The sequence below is a fragment of the Phaenicophaeus curvirostris genome, chromosome 10, assembly GCF_032191515.1.
Source record: "Phaenicophaeus curvirostris isolate KB17595 chromosome 10, BPBGC_Pcur_1.0, whole genome shotgun sequence".
NCBI lineage: Eukaryota > Metazoa > Chordata > Aves > Cuculiformes > Cuculidae > Phaenicophaeus > Phaenicophaeus curvirostris.
The window spans coordinates 871,937-896,559 of record NC_091401.1 but is presented as its reverse complement, the minus strand read 5'-3'; the positions used below and the strand labels follow the sequence as shown (position 1 = coordinate 896,559).

Here is a 24,623-nt window from a genome sequence, read left to right as displayed (position 1 = left end):
GTTAAGTGAGGGCTGAAAACCAGCCATTTAGTTGGAAACTTGTATTAAGCAGCAGTGGTTAAATCTGTATATTGATAGATGCTACATCACCACTGAAAGCATGTTTTCAATTAACTTAAGCAACACTGAAACACAGAAGTAGCACTTTATAGAGATTCTGTATTCCTTGAATGTGTCTTCTGTCAGAAATGGGATAAAACGAATCAGCAGAATAGGCGACCGACATAGAACAGAATGGATTCGTCTGGGTAACAGTAGGGCTTAAATACTAAGACTGCCTCTTAGCTATTTTCACTTATTTTCCACTGTGTATTTTCAAATGGCACAGTTGAAGTTCCCCTTGGGTATGTTATCTACTCCAGGGCTGTGGCAATTACTTATTCTTACAGAAGACTCCGGATCAGAGAAGCAAAGAAACCCACTGTAAATCTGGGGTGAGGACTGTCTGTCATTTGTGAATCTAGAGGCTTAAAAGTGACATGAATGGTGCATGCATTTCTGAGTGCTTGCATCAAAGAAAGATTTATTTCCATCTCTTGTCCAAACTGTCAAAATGCAAGAAGTTATTCAGGTCTTAAAACATCAAAGTTTAGCAGTAATATATATTTAAATACATATAAAGAAAAGTTATGGCTCGTTTTATTTTGCTGCTTCAGAAAAGTAAGGCAACTTCATGCTAAATCTGTCTGTAGGATTACAGAATTACAATTCAGGAAAGTACTATGTTTGTCCCCTAAGTATGACTGGAGATTAATAGTTATTGTTAAGATCTTCTTTCTTTTTTTTTCCACAAGGAAGCTGTTCTGCACATACATTAAGCTAGGCAGCTGAGCATCCCAATTTGCTGAAGCACTACCACACACAAACCCATGAATTTAAAACTCCATGAGTGCAGGAATTTCAGACTGATGCACTTTCCCCTCCTTAACAAGAAGCAACTTTCTCAAGAACTTTACGTGAGCAAACAATGCCAGGTCTGGCCAGTTCCCACCCCACAGACGTCAGTCATTGAGTGGTTTTACTGCTGTGTTATGCAACTTGAGAGGCTGAAGCAAGTCACCTTCATTCTTCTGCTCACTTTCTTTTGTGTAGATGTTATGATGTGCGATGTAGGATATAACAGAATCTGGTATGAGATATTTTACACTTAATCCTCTGCACAAGGCATAGCGTATCTGTGTTGCACTGATTTCATTCTGAATCCATTCTTTCACCAGGAATATGTTGTGCTGAAATTTCGTTAGGAGGTCTGATTCATTGATGTACTGAGTGGGATCAGAGCCAGCACGGCTAACACAGACCAAACCAAACTTTTCCACTATTTCTTTGATGTGTTCTTCCTTCCAGAGATTTGGTGTCTTAAATGACTGTAGGAAATCAGCCCCACAGAGCAGCTTTAATTGGGGTAGAACTGGAAAGACAAAAGGAAATGAGAAATTTCTATAGTCGCTCTGTTTTGGAAGAAGTTTCTACTTAAAATTGGTTTGAAGCAGCAGATGTTTGAACCAGCAGAATATTATACAGATAATATTTTCTGTTGTGGCCCTGGCGTTTTTGTTCTAGTGCGAAGAGATCTAAAGCCAAATTTGCCATACCTTGAATAATGACCAAGAGCGATATGTCACTAGTACAATCTTGTTTGGTTTGCTCTCCATTTCTTACCTGCTGCCCACTGCCCGAACCCCAGTACAGAACTCTTTCCTCAAAGCCCATTCTACAGCAGTCACAATTACACCATCTGAGCATTCTGCAAACATTGACTAGGTATTTTCACAGCCTTGCATTAATGTGAAATTCAGGGGAACGATGGAAGCATTGTCTGCATTTTACATTCATCTGTTAGCACATCTGCAAGTCTTATACAAATACCTTAAAGCAGCAATTAGAAAAATAAGAAACATACCAGCGATGATGCATGAAAAGCATACTTTAAGTGTCTAAAGATACACTCGATTTTGCAGAGGTTTAGTGTATGCTATCAAATAAACTACAGCAAGCATTTCTTATTACAGCCCTTACTACGTACCTTCCGACCCCTACAATAAGGCAGGCAGGGGTCAACAAAGTCATTCATGTGGGGTAACTGAGAGACTTGAAGTGAAGGGATTGAATTAAAAATGAAATTAAGACAATCAACCACCTCTTGTAAGTAAGAGAATTAATACTGCGTCTGAAATTATATTTTTTGAATTGAGGATGGATTGGCAAACCTCTGGACACAGAAAAACAGAGAAAAAGAACTCTGTAGTCTTACTGGTTTTGTCTTTGCACCAATAAGCTATTCTATTAGAACTGCAATCATTTGTCTATACCTGTCCTCAGTAAGCCTTTTTATTTGCACTATATATTAAAGTCACCTCATTATTTCATGTGGAACAAAAAATGATGAGGCTCAGCACCATGCAAAGAAGCCTTACAGTTTAGTAGGCATATATTTGGTAGAAAAATAGTGCAGTGTGGAATTTTGCAACTGCTAAATCAGCCATCAGTCTGCTGTTTGTGAAAGGTGATGGAGCCTGCCTACAGACTTCACAGGAAAGCCCAGTTCCACAGATTTTATTGTTGGGAAGGTTTGGGAGTGGGGGAAGGAGAGAGGGAAGGAAGGTAATAGTTGCCTGTCATTAGAAAGTTTGTCCTAACTAATGTTTACTTCTAAGAAAGAGGAGGGATTCTGTTCTGCTCTGGAATTCTCAGTAGCTCTTGCTCAATCCCCATGCTCCGTGCAATACCATGCTGGAGGCCAAAGGAAGTGGGGAGGAACCATCCCATTCCTTCTTGGTGGGCCACACATTTAACACAGGCAAATCCATGTCACTGCCCCCTCGGCCAAAGCACCAAAGGCAGAAAAGCCAGCAGCTGCAGGATGCTAGCCTTCCTCTGTTCACACTAACAGATCGGCCTTTGTGGATCTCTGTCAGAATGCAATAAAACCAATATATATACATATATATATATCTCCAGCTGCTATATACTAGACAGAGAAAACCATTTCTTGCCCAACCTCCTCCTCAACCAGTTTTTGATATGCCTTTTCTTTTTACTTTAAAGGAAACCTGTGGTGATGATTGATGAATTCTAATCTGGGGAAGTTTATTGGGAAAGAACAGTTTTAACATTTGTTTTCTTGACCACTTTTAAATAAAATGCTATAGAGCTTGCAATAACTACAGAAAATATTAGCCAAAAGAATTTTTTGTAATGGAATATTAAAATAGTGTTTACTGCTTTCACACTAATTTTCCTTAGTGTGGCAATGTGGAATAATCTGACTCATCACTTACCAATAGCCATTAACCCCATCAGACACAATATTCCACTGCAGTCCAAATGCCTTGAGATTTTTTTCCTCTACCATCTATAAAGATACAACAATTCATCTTTTGGAAACTTTTGTATAACCATGAACAACTTGAATGCATTATTCATGTCCAAGAAGTGCTTCAAAACCACAGGAAAGATGGAACGTATCAAAAATCTAGCAGCATCCTAGCAAATGGTAGCACTAGGGAATATGATAAAATAGGAAACCCAAAGCTGACAGTGTTTCCAGAACCTGCTGTATTTCTAATGTCAATAGAAGATTTTCTGTTCAGAAATGCAGTAAATGCCAAAGTGTCACCATCGCTGGTATGGTACCCATATCATTCATTCATTGTCTAACACTAGAATTAGAATTCTAAGTAGTCCTTATACTCCTTGGTATTTTTTATTCATATATTTTTATGCTTTGCAAAAGCAGCAGGGCCACAGCATACATCTCTGACATAACTAAAGAGCTGCTTATAAAACCAAGAATTAATACAACTCCCAAATATATCTCCTGCATCTGTTTGAGTTACTACAAACTGCACCAACAGCCATGCTGGCATTTGGCATTGCTTTTTTTGGCATGTAGCTCCAATCCCCAAAATTTACCTGCTACGTTCAACTTTTTCATCAGTTAGCCGAGTCTGGTTTTAATGCTATGCAAAGGGTTGTGTTTACAGTTATGAACCTACCTGAGTGCTGGTAAGAAAGGGAATCCTCTGCAGATCTTTCTGTGGGCCATTTGTTTTTCAGGAATTCCTTCTTGGGCTGGAGCAATCTGAGTGACTCATTGTAATGGTGCCTGCATATAAAATAAAAGACTTCTGTGTGAGGTAATCCTCTCAGAGATGCACAAAGCGATTACCTGGCACTTTCAGATTCAAGAACTCAGTCTGCTTTTATGCACTTTGGATTTGAATACAATTTGTTAAGAATTTTGCATATTCGTTCTACCATGAGATTAGCATCAATGAAGTCAACATAGTGCAGAATTCACAAGTGGTCTGCATAACGGCATTCTGGTTTTCAGTTACTTCTTGAAATTCTACCATTATGGCAGTTTTGGTGGCAACGTTACATTTAAAACATTGTGGAGGTTTTTACTGGAAACAGGATTAAAACCACTCTTCAGTCACTAGATCAAATATTTTCGATTAAATACAAATACACCACACGAGGATGTTTCGATAATATAACGTGTGCTCAGTTTTCAGGAGGTGACATCTCTCATCCCCTTCTCCATAAAAAGATGTTCCCCAAGCTTTCACCTTGTGTTTTTCTCTTTCATTTTAATTAAAGAATCACAGTCCTGAGAAACTCAAAATATACAATTTGCATAAGATTTTTGACATCTGCCATGCTTCTAATTTTAATGAGTTCAGATCCATGAGGGCAGGCAAGGATCCTTTGGTCAGTTTGTCCAGGTTTCTATCACTTTATTCTTTTTTGCCCCACTGCAATACAATTACCTCATGGCAGTGACCCCTTCTTTGGCCATGAGGGCAAGCACCAGTCTGAGATCCAAATACCTGAACTCCCTTCCTTCCAAAGCAGCCTGACCATGGCTGGTCAGAGTAGTCCTTGAGTTGCACTAGCCTGATCCATGCTCAGGCACTGCTGGGATCAGCACCAGCCAAAATTGTTCCAGGAAACAAGCTCCTGGTTAACCAAGACAGGTAGACAGACTGAAGCCAGTATCTCATCTCTGTCTAGTTCATCTACAGCCGCAGTGACCACCAGATCTTACATGGCTGTTCCAAAGCAAAGATTGAGTTATAAGGTACAGTTCAAAGTACATGTACAAAGCCATTGATAGCACTTTGAAACATGTGGCGTAAGGAATGAATTTATAGCTTAGGATATTCTTCAAATCACTCAAAAACTTTTAGCCACAGGAATACATTGTATGAGCATCAAGAACATACACCTAGGCAGGCTGCACTACTCTTCTGTAATTTCTGATGCTCAGCGGTTGGCTAAAGAAGCTGCGGAGCCAAGAGGTGAGGGACATTTGGTAGCAGGCAGCAGTAGCTTGGCCTGAGCCTTCCTACATTTCTATTTTTAATCCTGCTTTCTTGTAAACAGGCTGATGCTATGTATAGTCAAGCACAGTGGGTTTGTATCATGGACTGACATTCCTGGGCCATGATTCAAAAATAAGGCCTCTTGGCTAAGAGCTCACAGCAGGACTAACGTCACAAGTACTGCAAAATCTGCCCTGCCCACATTTCCAGTGCTGGGACAGGGAGGGGAATGCTATTGTAAAGCTGCACCAAACTCTGTCAGTTTATCAAGCACATACTGAACTGTTCATGAAGCTTTGTCTAGCTGTGTCAATAAATTGCAAGCACAATTCAACAAAAGTTAGGTAAGATAGATCTTTGCCATTTTAAATTAATTTGTAGTACATCTGCACCACATTCAAACCTACCTTATGAGAAGAATGAATGTAGTTTTTTTGGTTACTGACAATGTTGCTTGCTTGTCTAGGAAGAATATTCATGAGCAGCAGCTAAGTGGGAAACAGCTCCCTCCTCCTCTCTAAAAAAAAGCCTTGGGATAGTCTCCAACATTTCCATAATCACTTAAGGTACAGCAACTAATAGCACAGGCATGAGTTGGACAGGAGCTTTGCTGCTTAAAATCTTTTTTAAAATCCCAAGTTCGAACTACTTGGGAGCTTCTGCAAAATTCACAGATTTTGATGAAATACGACGTTTTCACCACACTCGGGTAAAACAAGTACCATAGGAAAAGGCCATTCTTGTGTCTAAGGACACAATGTTCCACTGCAGTTAAGCATACAATCCAGAATACTGATAAGAGGAGACATTTAGGATCAATGTTTCTTTGCCTTCGCTTTGCATTAGCAAAATCTTTTCCTGTTGCTACTAAAGTTTCCTGCATGAAGGAGCTTACAGTGAAGTCAGAAAGTTTTTGGTGTTTCAACCAGGGAAGAATCTACAGACTAGCCTTCAACACTAGTGAAGAAGCACAACTTCACAATAAACCATTGCCTGTTTATATTTGGTGAGAATATAAAGCCCTAAAGCCAACTCTGCTTTTAATATTCATGCGTAACAGTTAAAATATAATACAAAGCCAAAGTACTTAGATATGCTACTTCATCAAGATGCTGCTTCCCCATTCAAGGGACAGGATTCAGCATTAGATTATAGCACTGCTTCAGCTCATTAATATGGGTCATCATTTGGGAAAAAAAGATTTAAGCTCATTTCTTTCCCTGCCAGGCATCCATTTTAACATTCTGTGAAGTTATTTAGAAAACTAGAGGTTTGCCTTCTAGGCAGACAGGAAATTTGGCTGTTCGTATCACATTAATACTACTTTCCCTGAGCAGAAAAATCATATATGCAGGTTTTATTTACTGTACCTCTTATCCTAAAGGGCTCTGAAGTGGATTTACAAACCCAAGTGCAAGCAGCACTCACTTCAGTTGGAGCTGTGCAAGGTCAAAGCCTTTGTAAGTAGAATCACCTGATCTGTAAGGTTTATGGCTGCCTCTCTGGAGGAAAACAGTTTTACTAAAATTAAATTTAGGAGAAAAATCCCATACCCAACCTATACTGCAGGACAGACCTTTTCGTGATTTCTCACACTGGAGCAATACAATTGTGATTAGAGAAAAGAACAAAGACAGTTTCTGCAAAGACAGAGGAGCTTTGCCTAGTCTTCCTTCCACCTCAGTCCAATTTTGCTGGCTAGAGGGAAGGGGCACAAGAAGCAACTTGATGTCTACGTTCACTGATCAAAGCAAATAAAAACAAAAGTCAAAAGCCCCACTATTTTTTCTGTAAGCATGTAGGGTGTTTTTACACATGCTCTTGTTATGCAACAGATCTACTTTTTATTACTTTCACGCAGAACCGTAAAAGCTTTCTGGGCAGTCGTTGGAACATTTTAGAGCCTTAAGCAACACGACTGTTTCCAGTTAGAAAGTCACATAGAAAATATAGATAGAAATGAAGAATCATTGATAGTTCTTAGAGGACAGTTGATTTCTTGAAAGACATCCATGAAGTCTTTCACTTTAACAATGCATTTTAACTTCTGAAGCATCCATGTTTCTAGTGGCTAGCACAAGAAGTTTGTATTTTCATCCCTTGCCCCATAATGCATTTATTACCAGACGAATCATACACCAAAAAGGCACATTTCAAGATCCTTACATCAAGTTAACAGGTTTTGGACAATTTGTTCTTTTCCCTTCCAGCACAAACCCACAGCAAACTCAGTGATTTTGAGGAAAACGTCAGCAGTTATGGGGCTGGATTAACTTGGCTCTAGAGTTAATACAAAACTTTTCAAGTCAGTGTGAATAGATAAACCTGCAGGCATAATAATACCAATATAGCCAATTTGGAAAAGGGATGGTCCCAAAGAACAGGGTTTTTTGTGAACTCTCTTACTTTCTGAATAAGATCTCTGTATTACCTGCTTACAGACTTCAAAATGAAAGAAATAAAATGAGAGCCAAAAACTCTGCTGCAGAGCTCTTTCAGTGACTGCGATTCTGCAGGCTGTGTTTTTGGCAGAGTCTTTGGGCGTGCACAAGTGCAGAACTGCGGTGTATTGCCTAGGTCTAGGGAAAGCCCATCTGCTTCGCGCTGGGAATGGAAGGACTCCAGACAGGCAGCACTGACTACACAGCCTTTCTGAAGGAAAGGGATTGGAATTTTCATTGCCCACAGGTACAATACTTCATGGCATTGTCTGCTATGAGGTAAACAGATATGTTCTGCTTTGCTTGGTTGTTTTACAACAGTGAGTTCTGTGCCTGGTAGATTTTTAGCAATTGGTAACTTCATAAAGAAAGGGGAGGGTGGGGGGTGGTAAGTAATTACCAATTACCTTAATACTTTTACTGTCTCTGTCCACGTCTCCTGCTCACTCTCCCATGGATCAACTCGTATCCAGTCAGATGTCTCCAGGGCTAGTTTAGCCATTGCTACCCGGTGCCTTGCCAAAACCAAGCCTTTCTTTCCATAGGCATCATTAACAGGAGACATTATGCCTTCAATCACCTGGTACCTTCCTTTTGAAGCAAAATAAAAGAAAAGAAAAAAAGAAAAATAAATAATCGTCACAGAATCTTAAACATTTAGGGTGGACAGGACCTTGGGATCTCATTTAGTCCAACATCTTCAAAGCTTCAGACTTACAAGAAACTATGAACAACCTGATCTAGGTGTTACTTTTAATACAGAACCAGCAATTAAATCATTTAAAAGCAGGCTTCTTAGTCCTCTGCAACCTGCTCACAATTGCTATCAATATTTATTCTATTACATGATTTAAAAAGGAAGGCTGGATGAACATATAATTTTCAAGTGAATAGAGATGTTCATAATTTACTATGAAAACTATTAAAATTCCTAGACATAATTAAGTTTTATATTCCAATAAGTAAATGTTTTATATAGCCAGAGTGATGGAAGACTCAACTGACCACTGCTTTGTTATTAAGCATCCAGTGCTTGTTCTTCATCAAAATCATTGTGCCTTTCCACTGTGTTAAGGCAGGAATTATAACATGTTCCTGCAGCTGTGATTAATGTGATTCAGACAAATAGAAGATTCAAGAACAAAGATGGGGCTAATGGAGTCTAAAATGAGACTTGGGGCACTATGGTCCAAACAACAGCTTAGCAGCCATTAAAGATCCTTTCTATCTGGCTGATCGTATCAATTAAATTTTAAAATATGCCCATATTTTTGTACTGCTGTAACAATTGAATCATTAACACAACAAGGTTTTTGTTAGACTCTGCAGTTCTAGCCTCAAACAGAAAACAAAAATGTTGCTCTCTTTAAAAGTTAGCAGGGAAATAAAGCACTGACATGAGCTGCATCCCTGAAGAAATGGGAAAGGAGAGAAAGGGTGTTTCAAATAAACAGAAATGAAACAAAATTATTTCTAATTTAACACGTGCATTTTAAATAACTATGATAAATACGATACTGGGAGGGGGAATATATTCTTTCTTCTAATTGAATTGTTTCAACCAAGAAACTTACAGGATACAGGAGGTTCCCTCTAATGCTTTGTAAAGACAGTGATACCCCTGGACTCTGAGTTTCTGATAGTGGCGTATGACAATTTAATATTCTAAAATGACAATTTAGTAACTTCACATTTATTTTGATGTAATAGGCTAAAATTTTCCAAAGAATTTTTCAAAAGAATTGGACTTGAAAATAGCATTAAAATTCAATGAGATTTACAGGCCTGTCTCCTGTTAAAATGTTGGCCCAAGCTATCTTCTTTTTTAAAGCATTCTCATTATAGGCAAAATGTTCAACAGAGCAAGACAAGATTTTCCAGAAACATCAATGATGTGCATGTAATTAAGTCCATCTCTTGACCTGAAATTGGAAATATTTTCACTTGACCTATGAACAACAATTACAGTCTGGTACTTTGATAATATACAGTGCTATAACAAATTCTCGTTAAAAGAGAAAGAAATTACAGTTTGGATTCATTAATGCTACCTTTACTAAAAACTTTTTCTTACACAATGATTTTATTTTCCACAGTGCAATTCCTCTCTTTTTAGTTTCTGTGGATGTAGATTGTTACCTGATATTTTAAATGAATACATTAAACGTAAAAATTAACATGGTGTGAGATCATGCTGCCAAGAATGATTGCAACTCTGCCACATCTTCATGAGTTGTAAAGATTTCTGTCTCTAGTCTGGCCTAGAACTGCATAAACTGGGTGAGATAAGAGCTTCTCATGCCATATCAACTTGTTGCAAAGCAGAAGTGAAACCAACTGAAGGAGAAAAATCAAGTTTGATAACATTTAATGTACTGAAAGTCCAAAACAAAATGTTTGAGATGATTCACAGCAACTGAGCAACCCAGCACCATGCAAATATGATGGACATGAGAACCTTCCACCTAAAATGCAAGCTTCAGCACTCACAGTACAGGAGAATATTTTATTACTAAATAACCTGGTTCCAGTTTAGTAATTTAAAAGTTCACCTATTCAAATATGTCCTACAGTTTTAGGAGGCATGCAAAGAGGAAATCATTAAATTCTGCCACCTTAGGGTTTGAATATTTCCACTGCAATTCTCTTCTCTGTCCCATAATTTATTACAGGTATTTTCAAACGTTCCTTGGTCTGGAATTATCTTCAAATTCTGCTTCTTTGGAATGCTGTTTGTTTTCAGCATGGAGTATGTTGCTGTTGCTTGTCCGAAGTACATGAAAAGAACCTCCAGGCCCTTCAGTGGTTTAGTTTTCTCTAAGAGGCCTATCAAAAGCAGTAAAACCAATTCCTCTTGCTATGATTTTATATTGTCTAAGAACTACTTGGGCCAACTCATTAGAAAACTAAATAAATGTCCCTCAGACAAGTTGAATTATCATTGTGAAGGAAAACAGGTATTCACTGCTCTATTATAAAGGTCGCTGTAAATGGTCACAAACACTAACACAACTGGTAACACTGAATTAGTTCATTAATACTAAAGCAAATTTATCGAATACCAGTTTTATGAAAAATGGTATGTGTAGTTTGGTGGGGCTTTTGAAGAAGTGTGCAAAAATGATAGTGGAAGAAATACCTAGATAAATATAAATCATATCCATCTGGTTGGATGAACTGCAGGGCCTGAAGATGCAAATTTACCTCTGTGGTCAGACCAAGCCACTCAAATACACTGCAACTGCAGCACCTCTCCTCCAACAGCTGAGTAACTGAGCACATACAATGATCAGTCCTCATATAAATGCCGAATGTTCTCCCCACATTACTTCTATAATAAACATTTTGTATTGAGGCTTAAAATTCAACTTCATTTCTGCAGAGTTCACTCTGTTTGGTCAAAAAGAAGTAAAGGCAATTTCTTGATAGCTATGAAAATGAGTATTTTCTCCAAAAAGGAAGGATAAAACTACTATCTTGAGAGAAACAATGTGAATAATAACGTATTGTAGCTCTACTCACAGGACACCCTAGTCTGAAATGCTCTCATCCAAGCTGACTTTTGCCACGTAATATGATGGGGAAGCAATGCTTCTCTGCAGAGATGCTACAAAACAGGTGACTGGGATTCCAAGGTCAAATCATAGAATCATATACAACATCACTGAAGTAAGCAAGGGGACACACACCTTGTATTCTGCTGGGGACAACAAAAGTTGTCAAACAGAAGCCACCTTCACTTCTTCCACTTAGAAAAGCATTCTATAAATTCAGAAGAAGGTTAGGATCTAGGCTGTGTGCAATGACAACAGTATTCCAAAAACTGAGTTTGAAGTAACAGAAGCGTTTTCTTTAGGGATGTGGTGTATCTTGAGATGTGTTAAGATTTATGATTTAATGCTTTGATTTGCACCTCTGGAAAGGCACTCTATAGCTTTAATTCTTTCTGAATGCTAAGCCACACATGCATCCCTCTTTGTGCATCTTTCAAGGGTAGAGCCCAATACAATTAACCAAGTATTGTTCTAATTAAGCAAATGTTGCTGTGAATCTTATAATGAAAACAAAAATTCAAAGATTTGTTTCCTTTTCAGTTTAAGGTCAGTTAATTTTAACTAATGTCTGTCAATATTTACTGTATATGCCATGAGTAACAATTGCTAGTCTGATCCTGTTCCAATCGTGTATCTGTACTGCTAGACACACTACTAGAACAGTGGGATCAGCTCGGGGGTTTTTTGTGTTTACAAATTCTGGTTATCAGAATCTTTGCAGGAAAACACACTGAACTTTGTCTATTTATGCTGCCTTGCTGCTGTTACAATCTGTTCCTATCCCTTTCTTGAAAATATCAATCCATTTTAATTGGATGTGGCTCTTCAACAACAAACTTTAAATTCGCAAGACTGGTTAGTGACTAATTAGTCCTTGGACTTCCCAGCTCTGCTTCTCAGTACTGCATCTGGCACAACCAAGTGACATTTTCCCCAAGTTTTCATGAGATAGTAACTAATTTTCCTTCACTTCTCCCTTGCACCTGTCTTGTCACAGACAGAAACGTCTTTCCTTTGCCCCTCCGTTGCCATCTATCCCTTTTGGTTTTACAGGGAAACTCTGTGATCTAAGTATCCTCCCCTGGGAAACCTGGGAAACAAGGTGATTCTAGTACTATTTCTTCAGATTTCATGGTCAAATGACAAATAGAGTCAAAGAAATAAAAGCATCTGGAATTGGTTGTTAATAGAATGGAAAGGCATTTGCCATGGTCAGTGCAAGTGTCAAGAAACAATTTTAAAACAAGGGGTTGAATCTTAGAAAATTCTATCTATGTGTGGATATGAAAGACTCAAATTCACAGGAGTGGAGGCAAATGTCAGATGAAGAGAGTCATTAGATTTATTCAGTCACATGGAGCTATGTCTGTTGTATTTAAAAGGTGGCATGACAAGATTTGTCAACTGGTATTAACAGAAAAAGGATGAATCATTTGACACATGGCAATGAAACTGCCGATACTGCTTAAAGTAAACCTCAGTAAAATTCCCTACTTAATATAGGGATGTATGAAAAATAAGATTAGACAGCATTTGAAACTGATGTGATGTGGAGAAAGCTGGCAGACAGAATTACTGGAGATGTCAGTCAGGATGCACATCAGAGACAGTCATGTCATTCATAAGAGTAAAACCTGACTGCAAAGCCAACTTCGGCCAAGCTATTGCACAACTCGCCACTTCTGCCCCATTTGTGAGTGAGCAGAAACACTGAAGTGTCACCAGAAGTAACTCATAGCCTAGGAAAGATAGTCCCTTGTGCTAGGTAATTCTCTACTCACACTAGTTTATTTTTTCAGGCATTCAGTGTGTATGTTAGCTCAGAATTTCATTGTTCTTACTGAGGAGGGAATCAATATGAATATGGCAAACCCCTACCTCACTTGAAACAAGCTTTAGTCATGTATAACCATTGTCCTTCAGCCTCACTGTCAGCTTCCAATCTGCAACTAGTGCTTCTTCTCAGGAAATAACCTCCGGTTTCTCCTCTCTTTGCCTCCCCTGGGTAACTGTAGTGATTGAGGCACGGACCCCATCGATGAGTGCTGATATAGCCCCAGCATACACACAATACTGGAGTCTTTAGGCCTGCAGGTAACCACAGAAGCAGCAACAGGACTAAAAACATCAGAGACTGACCAATTAATTCCCTGGATGGGAATGGTTCTGTCATAAAACAAGCATTCAGAATTGATCATTTTTATTGAATGTTGCCAGCCCCTTCTGCTCAAGAAGTTGTTCTTTACCATAGCGAGAAAGATCATATACTAGATTTGTATGCATCCATAGGTATAAACACATGTGTCTACATTTATAGTTACTTCAAATAAAGCTACCTCTGCTTAGGATGGATACAGCTTCCACAAGTTCATTGAGGATTCTTGCTTTGCAGACATCCTGGGTTATGTATTCTTACTGTGCAATGCTGACACCGTAGGTGACCCCCAGACACACAGGACGTACCCTTCTTTAATGCATGAAGTACTTGGACAAGTCAATCTCCACACATTAAACTAAGAAGTCAAAAGGCAACTCACATCCTGTCCAGAATTAAACACTGATTTTAGAGCAGTGCAATGTAATTCACAACATTCATCTCAGCCTTTCAGAATTTCATTTTTAGTATGATTTTCATTCAATATGATAGAGTTGTGAACTGCTCTGAGTGAGGGGTGGAGTCTTGATACACATGCCCTGGAACAGACCAGAGAATGAACTGTAATTCAGGCAGAACCGTAATTCAGTGCTCAGTTCAACCCTTCTTTCAAGGTAAAGAAATAAAGTTATTGGACTATAACATATAACAGAATTACCAGTTGGTCTTACATTTCCTTTCTACTCTGGCACACCTGGGCAGCAGAAGCAGCTATAAAATTACAGTGAGAAAAAACAATTCAAATCCCTTTTTAACCCTTTATTTCTAGTCCTGTGGGAGCAACAAAATCATTTTACAGTCCTAGGACAACAGAGATTCATAGAGGCAGCCAATAGAGTCAAGTTGTGTAATTCTTCCCTATAAAAGCTTCAGTGTTCTTACAGTATATGGTGAGTTTGTAGTTGCTGCTTTTACTGCACAATGGTATCAGTGAGCTGCCAGATTCTCTCAACCTCTGCCAAATACGACAGCCAAATTCCTTTTGTTTTCAGTTCGGATTCCTATTGAACCACCTCCCTAAAGAACCTCTCTGGCAGGTTCCAATAAATTAGGATTCCCTTCCAACCTTTTCTAGAAACCTGTATATTTTAGCTGCCAGATGGAAGAAAAAAAGTAAAATTGAAGCCTCAGGAAGTAAGTGGTTGATCAAGCTTAGAGCTCAGTAGCTTTTCTGATTCTTGCTTAACTTCCTGATGTTACCTACCTTTCTTCTTTGTTGCTGGAACTTTCTAGCCTGCTGACATTTAGCTTTTCTGATCTCCTTTCTGAGGAACTTATTTTGCTAGGGGAGATAACTTGTACCTTTTAGTGAAGACGAATAATGAATAATTAACATTTCATCTATTCTCCAGTTTCACACTGCTGTCAAAACTGCTAACTGTAACACTTCTTCATATTAAAACACAACGTATCATAAAGCATGAAATTTGAACATAAATGTTTCTCCTCAGTTTCAAAATTGTTAAGCATACTTTTCCACAAGGCTCAGCCTCTTCCATGAATATGATCCTAAAACAGCTGAGGAAACTTCCAGTTTATATGCATGAACGCTTGTTACAATACTTGTTTATGTACTGAATCAAAGGAAAAGATAATGCTAGACTTTCTATATTGAACGTGCCACGAAAGCCTCATATTGAATGGGCAATAAAAAACATGAAAATTAGGCCAGGTGTAAAGTGAAAGCCTATCTAGAGCAATTGTTAAAAATCCTTCTTCCTTTTAAAGTAAACCACTGTGTGTGCTTGTGATCCTAACAACCCCTTACTGACCTGTTTGGTGCAGGTGATCTCTAGCCAGTTCAAATAAACGCATATGCATGTTTGTGATGGGGTTAAAGGAGCCACAAGCGACAAGAACAAGAGGAATCCTGCTCTTCATTCTGACATCAAGACATTAGAACTCCACCTAGGGAAAAAAATATTATTAATCTTGACAATCTTGACAAAGAGCCGTGTGCCATTGCTCCTCCACCTAAAGAAGCACTGTTTTCAGAACTGTGCCTTCCTGGAGCACTAGGAAAGTATCAGAAGATCAGTCCTTTGTATCATCACTACATAAGGGAAGTGCTAGCTCAGAAATATGTCTTCTTTGATAGTAATCAGCAGAGCATTAACATATTCAGTTTCTCCACATGCAGGGATGGCTAGAAAGTATTTTTAGAATTTCATGCTGTCATTATCATTAAAAATGGTTGGATTTTTTCCATTTTATACATTTTTAACCTGCTTTCAGGAGAAAACAAGGTTTTGTTCTGTCTTTCAGTTAACCCCTCATGAATAACTTTAGGACCTGTAGGCCTGCCACAAAAGCGTGTTTTCTTTTTTTTCCTAAATAAGTTCTCCTAATGGGCCTTTGCAACACATGGCAAGACCTGCCCCCCCACCAACAGTGGAGAGCAGTGAGTGGCCGGTGGCAAGCAGCCGGCATACACTTCTAGCCCGATACTCGACAATTGTCTGTTGTTTGTTGCATGGCAGAGCAAGACATGGTGGATCAGTGACAGGGAACAGCAAGGAGAAGAAACTGTCTGCTACAGGAAAATGCTGGGGAGATTAAGAAATTATGAACAAGTTGAATGGGTGGGGAGCAATGCTGTTAGGAGCCCTGCAGGTGCATTAGCGAAAAAACCTTATATAATTGAGTTAAAAAGTCAGTCAGCTCAGTACAAACACAGCGGAGATCGGTTGAAGTTAGTATGGGAAAAGGTTTTTCTTGCTGTGAAACAGTCAGCAAAACATGAGTATCTGTGATAAATTGAAAACATTGCTAGAACATGTAAGAGTTCTCCTAGATAAATTTTTGCTAGATAAATTCCATTGCCACAGATGAGCCAGTGCTGATCCCTCAGTGATAAATTAATACCAGAGTAACAATTTCCTAGAACTGGAAACTTTTTACAGTAACAACTCCAATGAGGTTGCTTAGCACCCAGCCCTGCAAACAGGCTTATTCAATCTTATATGACAACCTAAACCAATGACATTGTCATATAACTTGACCCTGTTGCCAAGCAGTATCAATCAGCACCTCAGTAACACACGTATTTGAGAGAACCACAGCCATTCTTCCCTTTTACATGTACCGATAGCAGCTCTAGCTCCTACATCTGCTACACGATGGCTTTGATAACCTCTCTTCTGATCAAGTGTAGTTTATATTTCGTTTGCTGTTCTTTTTGTTTTCATCTTGAAAGTTATAAACCAAATTATTTTGTTTTAAAGAGGCTTTTAATTCTATAGTCTTCTCTATTTCTCACCTGAAGCAGATTTCTTGGATGGTCTCATTGCAGCTCTTACTTATATAAACCTCAGAGACTCTAGGAAAAGCCTTCAACCTGTAGCTTTTAATGATAACCACACATACTCTTAATCCTGAGTACTTCAATTGTCTCTCCCACCCACAGACCAAGAAGGCATTAGTTTCTTCATTGATTTAAATTTGCATCTATTAGTTGTTACGTGTTTGTAAAAAGTCATTCAAGTGTAACATAAATAATGTACTTTATTAAATAAATAGTCTGTGATTAATTTGTTCCCTAGCAATTGTCCCTACATAATGCATATTCCATTAACAGCATCCCATAAAACATGAGTGTTTTGTCCTGTTGCTGCTCCCAAGACCAGCTAAAATATAACGTACTTTAGGAAGACGTTTTGCATGGATGTTAATCCAGTCGTGTTGCAAGGCTGCAGAAAGAAATTCAACTAAATCAAACTGCCCCCTAGATCTCAAGCAGGAATGGAGACATTAAAAATGCTTGATGCACATAGATCGGAAGGGGAAGACAGGATAAAACGTGACATCTAAAAAGAGGACTGCAACCAAGGAAGCAAACTGTCTCTGTGGGATCTCCTCGGTACCCAGGTTTGAGGAGTGCTGCAATGTAATGAGGTTGTCAATCAGCAGGCAATTATTCAGCACATCTAGAATTCAGGTGCTTATCTCTATGCTTCTTCTTCCATAACCATGAAATCAGAACTGACACTCAACTATTTCAGGGGCTGGATCTGGCTTCACTCACACCTTAACTGAAGTGAATGGACCTGTCATGTTTTCTTCGCCCTAATTTTGCCTGTTACATCCGTGACAAACTACTGCCTTTTATGTATAAGCTACATACATGCAAGCGGTCCATAATCATTAAATGATCATCTCAAGATTCTGCTGAGATTGATTAATTGTAGAAAGCAATCGCTTTTGTATTTAAAATCACTCTTGCATCAGAATGCTCTTTCTACCTAGGAACAGAGAGGAAGATTAAAATCTAAAAATACAAAGGCAGTATTTATTTTGAAGATGTTCCAATACTGTTATAACGCGTGTTTTAATAAACTTACTACATGCATTACAAGTTGTTATGTGCATGCAGTTTAAGGACCTTTTCTGTTCTGCTCAACAGCGCTGTGTACCTTCCCTGTACATTGAGACTCCAATTCAGCACAGGCTCCAGAGTCAGAATGCAACCAAATCTTCCAAGAACAGGTGTTTTGTTTCACATCATTTTCTCAGCATTCCCTTATTGAGTTTATAAAGCAGTATTGTTAACAAATCAAATTTGTTATATATATGTGCACCTCAGAGGATCAAATTCAAAGCACCTGAAATCCCACTAGAAGAAACCCCAACAAGCTAACTATATTTCAGCGTTCTACAGAAAATTCTTACAGTGTGTTAGTGAGAAAAGTTTGTTAAAAGCAAGAGACACAGATGCCAGGTTAAGCTGTGAAAGCATTTTTTGATTGATGTGACTAGTATTTATAATATTGCCTATGACATTGCTGTAGCAAGATCACACCTTCTACTTCCAACTAGTTTCAAAGCATTTGACAGAAACCTTGGGAATTCGTCAGTGAGCATCACTATTACCAAGCAGCATTAGTAAGATCTGTCTGTTTACTTTAAAAGCACTATAATTAACTTACATTTAAAAAATTAATTCTAGCTTTAAAAAGAAAAAAACACATTTGATTTTTGCATGAAGAAAAGACAGTAAACTCTGTAGATACATCTTCTGTTAGTTCATCTTTCCTCCTGATGTGACAGACACTGCCTTTTGTTGTAGCTCTAATCAGTAAAAGATAGCACATCTTCTATCATCTTTGTGATCTGTCGTCAATATTCAGAAATAATGGAAGGAAGAGAAAGAACAGCTCTGAGCAGAGACTGTAAAGGTTCACTGCTCTGGAACATTACAGGTATTGTTTTAATGACAAAAGAGGTGACTTAAAGAATAGGGCTTGAAGGAGACGTGTTAGATCGTGTTCCAATCTCATGCAGTAACTGTGTGTGCCTCCTGGTGATCGCTTCCACGTGTGTGCGCTCTGCCCTGGGCACATGTACCAACAGCCTTGGCCAGGCAGGTGGCTTCTTATAAACGCTGGCTACCTTACAAGTGAGTGAGGCCGTTTAGAAAGCTTCCAACAGCATGGTACATCATGTGGCTGTGCTTACGAGGGCAGATACCTTCAAATGAGGAGGCCACACTTGGGAAAAAAGGCCACATAACAGAAAACCCCTGTAATTTTCATTAGAAAACTCCTGCAAGTTCTCTTTCTTTTGCCTATATTCCTACAATATGCCAATAATAGATATTACAGATGACCATAGCTAAGTTCTGCTGAAAGGCAGTAATTAGAGCCATATCTGATTAATTATCAGAAGCACACTGGAGTGCTGAGCAGTGCAGTCCAACTCTTGAGCTGTTAAATTAGTAAACTGAAGGACAAGAGACTGATACATATACTCTAAGAGGCACGCTCACCCTTGAGGTAAAATTTCTGCAAAGAGCAGGAATAAACTGAATCCTAGCATAGGATAAAAAGTGTTATCTCCTCCTGTTAGGGTGAATCTAGAGTAATTTAGATGCAATTTAGATTTCAACAAGTTCAAAGCTGCCCAAATCCATTATTTCACTGGGCCGCATCATTACCTCATACAAATTCATGTAGCTGCACTGAGCCCAGCTGAGTTACCTCAGGCGACATTAAGGATGTTATGGTGCAAGACATATTTTCGAAGTTGGCAAACAAAGTACGTTTTAGTAGCTGACCCAAATCATAGCAAACCACAGCACACAAATATCCCTTAAAAATATGAATGGATGTCAGATTTTCTCATGCTGTTACTGATGGGACTCACTGCCATAACAAAAGTTACTCCAGCCACTAAGTTCCCAGCACACTGACACCAGTCCTCCACAAGTGACAAATACTTACCTCTCTATCCCCACCCTCCACTTTAATAATGAAGATAATATAAATATCAGAGTGAGAGAAAAAATGAAAAATGTATAATCTAGGGTGATCTTTTATTTGCTTATCACAAAGTTACTTACCCAAGTCAAGAAGAATTAGACAAGGTGCACATAAATATTACACACAGCCTAATACGACACTCTAATCCTCTAAAATAGCTTTTTCAGGGCCACGTGATGGATCATATTGTCGTTAAATTCCAGTGACTCAGGTGCACTTTGTTTCTTTGACTTTCAGTGGAAAACCAAGCATATTGTTATGATACATGATTTTCTGTCAAATCCAGCTTAGCAGAAGTACAAAGCTGCTCCTTCCAATCCCCACACTAGGCTTTTTATCAGAAAATGCAAGTCTCATTGCAGTTTCTGAATCAGCTTCAAAGAAACCCCCAAAACCTAATCACCTTCAAGCTCACTGCAGCCTTCACTAGAGCAGCAGCTTATACAGCCTTGTAAAAGTCATCATGTAAAATTTTCACATGGATCTGTGAAAATGGTCCAAAGCACAACAAACACCATCTGTAGTAATGCACAAGGTTCTTTTGCTTAAGTCAGAAGATTGGCTTAAGCTTGGAGTACTTGACAGTTTTTCTTCAGCGTTGTCCAGGCAGCAATTTTCCCAGCAAACGCAGTGACCAAAAACCTGCCCAGGACCAAGTGACCCTGCAGAAAACTGCGGTATCTGTGGCCCAAATTCCGAGTGCCTCAGTGGCTGACAGAGAGGGCAACCTCATCAGAATTGTCTCTTCCGCTCCCGAGATTAGAATCCTTCACATCACAGAATGATACTTTACTGTTGCAATTTCTTTATTTCAGGCAATATCCCTTTGAAATTCCCTTTCACAGCTGAGCCAACAAAACCCTTCACCAGTTACATCTCTGAAATCAACTTAAACATGATTTTAGCTTGTTTTGTCCTTTTAATGATTTTTTTCTTCCAAATCAAAACAGGCTGGCTTGAAAAAGTAGCAAACTAGTGAAACCCCTAAAAGTACAACTGCAGAGCTCTCAGATGCAAAATAATCATCAAGAGCAACTACAGGGTAACACAGGATTTCCAGAACATCCAGCAAGACCAAATTTAAGTCATCAGCATCCATGATCCCCCTGCTTACTTTTCTGTTTCAAAACAGGGGTAACAATTTGCCATCTACTGTGTTAGGAGCAAAGTCCTGACACTTTGTGTAGCTAGGAAAGAACATCTGACTTATTCTACAGCTACACAGAAGAGGTCTTCCAGCAAAGTAATGGATGCAAATAAATTGAAAAACTTGGCTAAGAAGGCTGTCATTCTATACTTCAAGGTTTACCTGACCACCTCTTGGAAGCAAGCAGGAATTATTCTGCAATATATAGAACTGCTCAGTTTGTTAAGTGCACATATTCTCATTTCCCTCTGAAACTTCACCTATTAGTTACTGCCAGAGGCAGCAACCCAACTCAACAGCTGAGGTTAATAATGAATATATAAAGCTGCTGTTTGAATCAACATGCCGTCCTGCACCAATTCGGTAGCATCCAGGTGTACAGCATACTTGACAGTGAGAAGGCTATTTGCAATTAAATTTTTATGCCATCAAAATGAAAAGCATTATGTGCATTTCTTACTTGAATGCATGAATTTGCCTGCTAACACTGAAGATTTGCATAGCAATGAGACAGTATAAGTAAATGACTCCGAGGCTCAAGGGTTCACATTGCTTGTTATCTTTACATTTTAATTAAATGATCAATTTAGAATTTCTACTCACTTCGTCTTTTCAACCAAAGAATTCAAGGAAATTATGCAAACATGTATGTGTGCTGCCTCTTGTCCAAAATTTTTTGCTTGCTCTTCAAGAATATCTCATCTGTACAGGGATTTCTGTCTGTTCAGAAAATGAAGTGAGAACCTGAAACAACTATAATGAAACTAGGACCTAATTACAACTGCAATCACAATACAACTATCATCCTAAGTGCTTATAAGTTCTTATAATTGAAATAATCAGTAATAGCCATACAGTTATACCATTTTCAGAACTATTGACTGCACTCCCCATTTTTCCCAAGGCAGCCAAAAAGCCAACTAAATGCTGGGCATCAGGAGAAAAGGTACTGAGCCCATCACACAGGGAATTGTTTTAGCACTAAATAAACCTGGGTGGACCCATGGCTTGACCATTATAAGCAATTCTGGTCTCAGCTCAGGAATGGCAGTTCAAACGTCAAGTGATTGGAACTACCGTCATTAAAGAGAGGCAAAAAAATGTCTGATACTGCTCGGTTTGGAGAGGGGGAGATTGAGGGAGGAAGGGTATGGCTGACTTTTGCAAACTGATGAAGCACTAGATGAACTGAATGCAAAACTTCTCTCTGCAGTATTAGGTTGGGGGTGGGGGGCAGTCAGTGAAGGCAACAATGATTTTACAACAGGCAAAAGCGTACCCTCCTGAGGACACATGCAGGTATAGGGGCCCTTGGGAAGCTGCTGTGGCTGGTGGCAGGAACACAAGTGGCCAGGTGAGCTTCCCCAGGACACATCTCCTCTCCCCATTGCTGGAGACAGAGTGCTGGGCTGCACGGGCCATCAGTCTGACACAGCACAGCATTTCTTGAGGTTTTGAAGAACTCCATTATACTTTATAAGCCTCATGGCTAAGTTTTTAGTTTCTTTGTGTTATTGTTAAAAAAATACACAATGCGTGGTGAGCAAAGGGGTTTCTGCAGCATTTTTGAGTGGTGCATTGCACTAAGCCAACAATACGGGGGCGGGAAATGTAGAGTGAGGTTGGGTCCTGAGATTGTGGCAGCTCTCCTTCAGGGATAGTGCCTTGCAAGGCACCGAGCAGACAGCGGGGGGTACAGTTTCACCCAGCCGATTCAGTCTGCTGGCCAGGTGCAGCAGGAGCTCCTTATACATTTCACCAATTAAGACCTTAGAAATCGTTATGGCAATGAAATTTGATTTGTTTCATTAAGTCATTTTAAACATCAGGCTGTCAAAAGCTCCCCTTTGACAGGACTGTCACCTCCCGTGTCCTCGGATCCCCCTCAGACATCTCTGGGCTCCTCTGAGGACTTTTAGATCATCTGAACACTAATTAGCTCTTCATTGCTAAGCTAAATTGTAAAATTCACCTTTCTGAAGTTAAAGGCAGGAAGTTAATTTATTGCTAGAATCATGCAATGTCATGAGACTTAAGCAGCAAATAGCAATGCCTGGAAAATGAATCACTCACACATTTTGTGTGACTATAGGGCTGAAAGGAAACAAACACCGAGGAGCATTTCTGAACCCAAACAGCTACTGCACATGGGGGAAACCACCCCATACACTCAAGCAGAGGAGAAAGAGAAGTTACCCAGCCAGCCAGACTGAAAAAAGTGACATAAATTCTCCTGTCCTCTGCAGCTCTTGCTCGGGAAAAGGCAAAACAAAGTGACCAACAGTGTTAACTTTCTGTTTTAGCTGCATGTACGGCCCTGGGGCTGTTTATTGCGTGTTTGACAGGGAAGCGGGGCAGAGTTCCGTCCCGGAGTGCAAATCCTGGCAGACCCCCCATCCCGCTGCCTCCCTAGGCGCCCCCTCCGCGTTGTCTCTGCCTTCCCCTGGCTCAGCCCTGCTCTCCCTTACCGTGCCGGGCAGGGGGCTTCTCCGCCTCTGTGCACCACAGGGCGCCTTTGGCATTTGTGGCTGCCAGCTGGGCTCTGCGCTCGCGGCTGTGCTGGCACGGCTGCAAGGTCACTGTGCAGCCAAAGAGTTCTGGAGTTCTTGTGATTCTCTTCAAGGGCTTGGTGTAACGAGCTCAGCTCTCTCTGTTTGATCAACAGCCATGGAGAGGCACCATCTCCATCGGTCACCGAACATCTCGCTAAATACACCGATGTCAAATGTGTGTTAAATAGATCCTAACAAAAAATGGGATCGGGGGAGTTTTAATTCATTAACTTATTCCCTTTAATCCTTAGGCATGTAAAATCCAGGTTCTTGAGATGTCGGAACATCCTCAGTTAGTTAAAGAATCTGCCCCAAACCTCCTGATTTTCCTAATGTTAAAGGGAAGCACAACTATTCCAATGTTGGTAAAAGTAAGCAGGATCCTGGACTGGTTTTAAGCTTTCCTGTTTAAAATATGCAAACAACAAAACCTGGCTGGTGCCTGGAGGGCATGAGCTCCTTCAGCCCTCTGGCTGATCCAGCAGAAGGGTGGCCAGGGGATGGTTTCAGCATTTAGGTCTTTGGCTTGTGGGTGGGAGCAGGGTGTATACTTTACAGGCAGAACTTTAGAAAACCTGAAGTCATTAGTCAGACTCCCAAGACAAGGCACAAACTTAAATAAAAAGATCCAGATAAGTATATAAACTATAGTGTCTTTTGCTTTTACGCATTTATAAACGTGGCTTGGGGTCGTTCTCCCTAATGGTAAATTCCTGACCCAAGCAGATGATGCTCATACTTTTGGATGATAAAAGTGGCAGTGTGAGCCGTCCTGAAATTGTTGTTTGCCCTTGTGTGGCTGTCTATTTCTCCATCACATTTCCTTGCTCTTTTCTGGTCCTAACCTGTTCCCAAGAAGTTTCATTTTAGAATACAGCTTATAATATAGGATAGCAGGAGAATATTGTTAGTAGTGGAGTGATTGTTTATATTGTTTAATATAGGAAAAAGGCTGGACAGAGGGTACACAGACAATTTCTCATGTATTAAGCAGTCTAGACTATAGGTGCTCAGGCTTTAAAATCCTTTGGAATATATAAAGATGAAAAGCCATATAGGCAGGTTTGGATTAACTAATGTGTATGTGTAAATAAATTTCTTATCAAGGGATTCACAACATTGCAGAAACAATAATTTCCCCCAACTCTCTTCGAGGGAGAAAAGTCCATTTAAAAAACTTTATGCAG

The 24,623-nt window shown here is 39.5% G+C and overlaps 1 protein-coding gene across 1 annotated transcript; it reads right to left on the bottom strand.

Moving 5' to 3' along the window:
* Positions 1-258: 258 nt before the first annotated feature.
* NMNAT3 (nicotinamide nucleotide adenylyltransferase 3) lies at positions 259-23,411 on the bottom strand. Its single transcript, XM_069864616.1, has 5 exons — positions 23,353-23,411; positions 15,253-15,388; positions 8,179-8,362; positions 3,999-4,108; positions 259-1,411 (listed from the first exon to the last, which is right to left on the bottom strand). The coding sequence occupies exons 2-5, from the start codon at positions 15,359-15,361 to the stop codon at positions 1,002-1,004; spliced, it is 813 nt and encodes a 270-aa protein (XP_069720717.1). The 5' UTR covers positions 15,362-15,388; positions 23,353-23,411; the 3' UTR covers positions 259-1,001.
* Positions 23,412-24,623: the final 1,212 nt, after the last annotated feature.

Coding starts and splice junctions, on each gene's coding strand:
- NMNAT3 (XM_069864616.1), bottom strand. CDS start 15,361: ATGAAGAGCAGGATTCCTCTTGTTCTTGTCGCTTGTGGCTCCTTTAAC. Junction 8,363..15,252: donor AGATCACCTGCACCAAACAG/GTCAGTAAGGGG, acceptor TTGCTTCAAAAG/GAAGGTACCAGGTGATTGAA. Junction 4,109..8,178: donor GAGACAGTAAAAGTATTAAG/GTAATTGGTAAT, acceptor TTTTATATGCAG/GCACCATTACAATGAGTCAC.